This window comes from Helianthus annuus, chromosome 8 (assembly GCF_002127325.2).
Source record: "Helianthus annuus cultivar XRQ/B chromosome 8, HanXRQr2.0-SUNRISE, whole genome shotgun sequence".
NCBI classification, from domain to species: Eukaryota; Viridiplantae; Streptophyta; class Magnoliopsida; order Asterales; family Asteraceae; genus Helianthus; species Helianthus annuus.
Window position 1 is genome coordinate 22041822 of NC_035440.2, and position 5942 is coordinate 22047763.

Below are 5942 nucleotides of genomic sequence, written 5' to 3' on the forward strand. Positions count from 1 at the left end.
AGACGAAATATTGATGTTATGAGGGTTTGTGATTGTGTAATGTGTGTAACCCTTTAACTCTCTAATAAGCCCCTTATTTATACACCCAAGAGTAAACCCAATTAGTTAATAAGGGTAATATGGTCCATCAATAATTACCAACTAATTATTAATAGGTTATTAATATATTTTGATCTAATATAATATAAATGATTATAAAGGCTACAAGATTAAATATTACATTAATAATATATTTAATCTCACACATCGATGTTGAATTAATCCCAAAATCAAATAAAATAAGGCCAGAACCTTAGTAGGAAAAAAAATTTGCTACAGAAGATAACATTAGGAAGAGAGAAAATGAAGCGTCAAAAGCACATGGCCGGTGAAGATATAAATGCACATGAATAGTTTGCATGTAAGTGTCCAACGTAAATCATGTGTACTGGTCACAAAATATCAAACACAAAAAGGACCAAATCTTATAAATCACTCAACTTCATTACATGAAGAGCCAAAGGTGACAAAAGGCAAACCAGAATGGCCAAAGTCGGAAAGGCAAACCAGAATGGCCAAAGTCGGAAGGTGGATTCACCACCGACTTTGGTTTCTTAGTATATAAGATAATGTAATGATTTTCGACTTTATAAATATAAATCATTTCATCCGGAGAATCTTATTTTAACCAAACTCGACAATGTTAGGTGACCAAATTAAATGTCACCAAAAAAAATAATTGCTGTCATTCTAAGACTTTTGAAAGGAAAACAAATTTGAGAAGATTAAAAAAATATACACGCATAAAATGTTGAACATAGCAAAATTGACATTGAGAAAGTTTCATTATATAATTTTTTTTTAAGATGACATGTTCTAAGTGGCCGAGATATAATTTTTTTTAAGATGACATGTTCTAATTGGCCGAGAGGAGTAAGCCAATGTAAATTATACCTAACAGGTGATCATCCGACTAAATTGGGTCAACTTTACTGGTATTGCACCTTGATAAATCGATTAGTGAACCTTTGTTTGAGCCAGGGTAAATTATGCCTAATAAGAACAATGTCAGATTGGTAGAATTTTACTCGTTCATGTAATAGTAATAGACGTAAGTTATTTTGAGAAACCCCAAATAATACAGTATATAAGAGCATGCAAAGTGGGACCCAGGGAAAAATGGCCCTAACCAGGAACACCGTTTTCCCCTCCTGCATAAAAAAACCTTCACAAATTGGTGAATACTCACGAATTATCACCTAAGCGCGCACTCTCTCTCTCTCACACACACATATATATTTTTAGTGGGACGACTCCGTTCGAAATGGAAAGAATGTTAAGATAACGTTGATGTAAGACACAGAAAAACACAGAGAAAACATCATGACTCTCTATACGGTAATAATAATGATATTTTACGGGTTAAAAACCTCTACACTAGAAAAATATTTTATTTTGATCAATGATTAAAGTGTAAATATCAAATACAAATGATTCTTTTTAACCTAAGAAATGAATAAAAAAAAATTATTTACTTTTTTTTCCAACTAGAAATACAACCCGCCGCAATGCGGCGGGGATTCTTTAGTTATAACTAAGTCGATTTAGGACGCGCACGTTATGTTGAACCTATCAAGCGGGAAAAAAATAGACGATGTAAAAACGTTTACCCACACATGCACGCACGTTGCGTCATGTTAACTCGCAAAATTTAGAACGAAACGTAAAAACGTTAAACCAAAGACGCATGTTGCGATGTGTTAAGTCACAAAATTTAGAACGAAGCATAAAGCGAAAATTTTGCGGAAAATGAAAACTATAAAGGACCAAAGTTGAAAGTAAAAAAAGTTGTGAGGATAGATTAAAAAGTTTTGTGTTTAAGTAAGAAAACAAATAGTTTTGGGTTAAAAGTGATTTATGAAATACTTTTGGGTGAAAAGTAAAAAATCAATTTAAAAAAAAACCCAAAGCCAAGGTTACAAAAACCATATGCATAACCATTTTTTCTTTGAAAAACCCTCAAAGCCAAGATTACAACACACAAGTAAAAAAAAAAAAACAAAAAAAACAAAATGGTTAAATCGCAAAAGATGGAAACTTTTGAATAGAAGTGAAAAATCAAATTAATCAAAGTGGTTAAATTGTATAAGATGGGAACTTTTGAATTAGAAGTGAAAAATCAAATTAATCAAAAGGGGTTAAATTACCAAAATTGAAACTTTAAACTTAAATTGTCAAATATTAAAACTTTAGGGTTAAAAAGGAAACAAATATTAAAATTTTAAACTTAAATTGTCAAAGATTAAAACTTTAGGGTTAAAAAGGAAAATTTCAATTTTTTTTGAAAAACACCCTAAACCAATGTTACAAGTCATATATGCATAAACATGTTGGTTCTTTATAATTTACAAGTCATATATGCATAAACATGTTGGTTCTTTGTAATGTTTAAATAAATGTCAAAGTTGTGAAGCATCTCAAATCTCCTATATGTTCTTCATCATCAACCTCCATCAAATCCCCCAAGCCCCTTCGTAATCTCTCCTCCATTTCCACGCCCACCACCAGCAGCCATGGGAGTCGGACTATCCATCCTAATCGGGTTCAAATCCCTAACCCTTTTCCTAATATTCGCATATCTCCGAACCCTAGGCTTCACACTCCTCTCAATCCCATTCCTATACGCATCACTCGTCTCCCTTCTCGTAGCCCTTGCTTCACACCCCTCAATCAATCTCCCCATGCTACTCGGCAAAAACACCGACGGATCCTTCCCAATTTGGTCGCTAATCATGTTCAGCCCCTATCTATATTTTGTGCGGTTTTTTTCAGCTCTTCGAAGATTAAAAAGTAGAGAAGATCCGTACAGTGAGGTGGTTGATGGGGTGTATGTTGGTGGGTGGCCATCGTCGCCGGAAAAGATGCCGCCGGGGAAACCTGCGGTGGTGGATTGCACGTGTGAATTGCCTAGGGTTTTTAGGGTTTCTGGGAATGGGTATTTGTGTGTTCCTACTTGGGATACTAGGTCTCCTGATCCTGGGGGTATTGAATCTGCTGTTAGGTGGGCTTGTAGGAAGAAGGCTCAGAATATTCCGGTTTTCGTTCATTGCGCTTATGGTAATCGATTCTCGCTTCGTATATAATATATGCTGTTATTGTATAATGAGAATACGCTTATTCGTAAGAAAACTAGAATACTCAATACAGGACATGTGTAATAATATATAATTCATCTTTGTAGTAGTATATGTATTGCATATGCGCAGTATACGACATAATGCGCAGTACTACATATATCATATATATGCCGCCGTATTATGATATATTGCATGTATGTAGTATTGCGCATTATATTGTTTATTGCATATATGCAACATGTGGTACTACACGTGTCCGATATTGAGTTTTCTAGTTTTCTTATGATCCTGTCCCTATATGTGTGTGTGTGTGTTGCATGACTGTCTTGATTCTTGAATGTGTTGTTAATTTATTATAAAAGTAACATAGATTCGTAGTTGATAGCTTGTTTTTTTTAACTGTTACTCTCCACACGTGCACCGAAATCTTGCAGTAAATGAAGATTGTGCATTAATTTTAGACGTACGTTACTAGTACTAGAGTCTAGAAACTAGGTAGTTAAAGGTACAAAGGGTGACTATGTCGCCTAGGCGCTTAAAAACAAGGTTTTTTTTAAACAAGGCGCACGGTATAAGCAGAGCATTTTTAGCTGTTTTTAGACATGTTTTAGGCCATTTTTAGATGTTTAAGACCAGTTTTAGACCGATTTTTGCAAAATTTGGCCCGAAATCTTGAAGAAAATGAAGAAGTTGCATTTGTTTTAGACATGCTTGAAACTAGGTAGTTGAAGGCGCTAGACGCATTCAAGGCCCAATGCATCTGTCGCTTGGGCACAAGGTGCTTAAAATGGCGGAGGCTTTTTTAGGCAAGACATGGTATAAATAATCTTTAGCTGTTTAGACTGGTTCCAGACCATTTTTAGATGTTTCAGACTCGTTTTAGTTGTTTCGGATCGATTTTTGCAAAATTTGGCCTGAATTTGCGTCTATGCTCTATAATGGACTCAATGCGTTATTGCTGCGTTCGGTTGTGCCTGGGCGAGCGCCTTTGACTACATACAGTAGAAAGATAATTGTGTAATTTCTTTGACTGCATATGTGTGATTGTTAATTTGTTAGTCAAGTCTGCATCAGTTTACTAAATCTTGTAGAAGTGATACAGTTTTAGTTGCGTAGTGATCATAGTTATTAAAGGCGTGAGGCGCACTCAGGGCGATTTGTTGGGCCCGGGGCTTTATTTGCGCCTAGGCGCTCGCTTTAATAACTATGACATGAACCATAGTTATTAATGGCGCGAGGCGCACTCAGAGCGATTTGTTGGGCCCGGGGCTTTATTTGCCCCTGGGCGCTCGCTTTAATAACTATGGTAGTGATACACATTTAATATATGATGATTTATGCAGGTCATGGAAGAAGTGTGGCGGTGACGTGTGCTTTATTGGTAGCTTTGGGCGTGGTTGATGACTGGAAAAACGCTGAGAAGTTAATTAAAGAAAAACGACCGTATATTCGGATGAATTCTCTGCACCGCAAGGCCTTGGAAGAATGGTCAAAGAACAGACTATCTCCCCCTAAAACAGGAACCAATACGCGCAATTGATTAGGTACACGAAGAGAAAGTTATTGTTAAAACTTTTATGATCTATATTTAAGGTTTGTTATGAGTAGTTCTGTCAAATTCTTAGGGGAGATTTTTTTCATTGATATCATACAAAACATTTAAGAAGGTGAATATCATAACTTTGTTACATTAATATGTGTTCTTTTTTGTGTTTGATTAGTTAATGAGCACTTTGTATTAATGAGTGATGGAGTCAATAATGTACTGTCTTTAATTTACTTAAGGGGCTGTCCTATGTGTGTGTACTTGTGGGTACATCTATGGGTAATCAACAGTCAATCTTGACCCCCACACTCTATATGGGTTCATTTGTACTTTTAAACAAAAATTATGGGCTGCGGTGGGCTAATATTATATGTAATGCGCGAAGCTTTTAAGGGGCGGGAGGGGGCGGCCGACCCCCCGAACATTTCGTTCAGCAGTGGAGAGTATGTAGTTTTCGTATAGAATTTTTTGGGTATATACGTTTTCGACCCCCGAGTTTAATAGAAAATGTTAGGTCCGGTGACTTCCGTCCATCGGTCGAAAATGTCAAGTTTCGCCACTCCCATTAACGAACTATAAATTAACAATATATTTGGGCACAGAGGTGCTGTACTCAAATGCTTTTTAGAGTGTTTGAAAAATAAAAAAAAAATAATATTACACTTTTAACCCAAATCTATTTGATCTTTTACTTTTTAACCTAAAAGTTTTCATCTTGTGCAATTTAACCTCAAAACTTTTTTACTTTCAGCTTTGGTCTCCCACACTTTTCATATTTCTTAAGATTTTTCGTTTTACGTTTTGTTTTAAATTTTGCGAGTTAACATGGCGTAACGTGCGTGTGTGGTTCAACGTTTTTACGTTTCGTATTAGATTTCACGAGTTAACACGGCTCAACATGCGTGTGTGGTTTAACGTTCTTACGTTGTCTATTTTTTTCCCATTTGACAAGTTCGTCATAACGCGTGGGGTACTAAATCGACTTAATTATTATTTTCTATGTTTTACGTTGCAGTCTAATTTCTTCGCACTAGCACACCATAACTTCAGTATTGGTTGTCATTGGCATTGGTGTTATTCGATACCCCGCCGTATTACGATGGGTGGTAAATCTTATTGGGAAACAAGTAACAATGAAAAGGGAAAACAAAATTGGGTCATATCAGTTAGGGGTGTTGATGTCAGGTTCGGCCGGTTATGGCGGAAATTCTAGGCTTGAACTAATATTTTTTATATTCCTTTTCAAAATAATTAATTCGTATTAAAAAATTTAAAGTGAC

General features: G+C 35.7%; 1 protein-coding gene across 1 annotated transcript; it reads left to right on the plus strand.

The window, feature by feature from the left end:
* The first annotated feature begins 2434 nt into the window (after positions 1-2434).
* Positions 2435-4810, plus strand: LOC110872352 (uncharacterized protein YnbD). The gene is made up of 2 exons (XM_022121131.2): positions 2435-3096; positions 4460-4810. Exons 1-2 carry the CDS (start codon positions 2553-2555, stop codon positions 4654-4656), a joined length of 741 nt encoding a protein of 246 aa, XP_021976823.1. The 5' UTR covers positions 2435-2552; the 3' UTR covers positions 4657-4810.
* The last annotated feature ends 1132 nt before the right edge of the window (positions 4811-5942 follow it).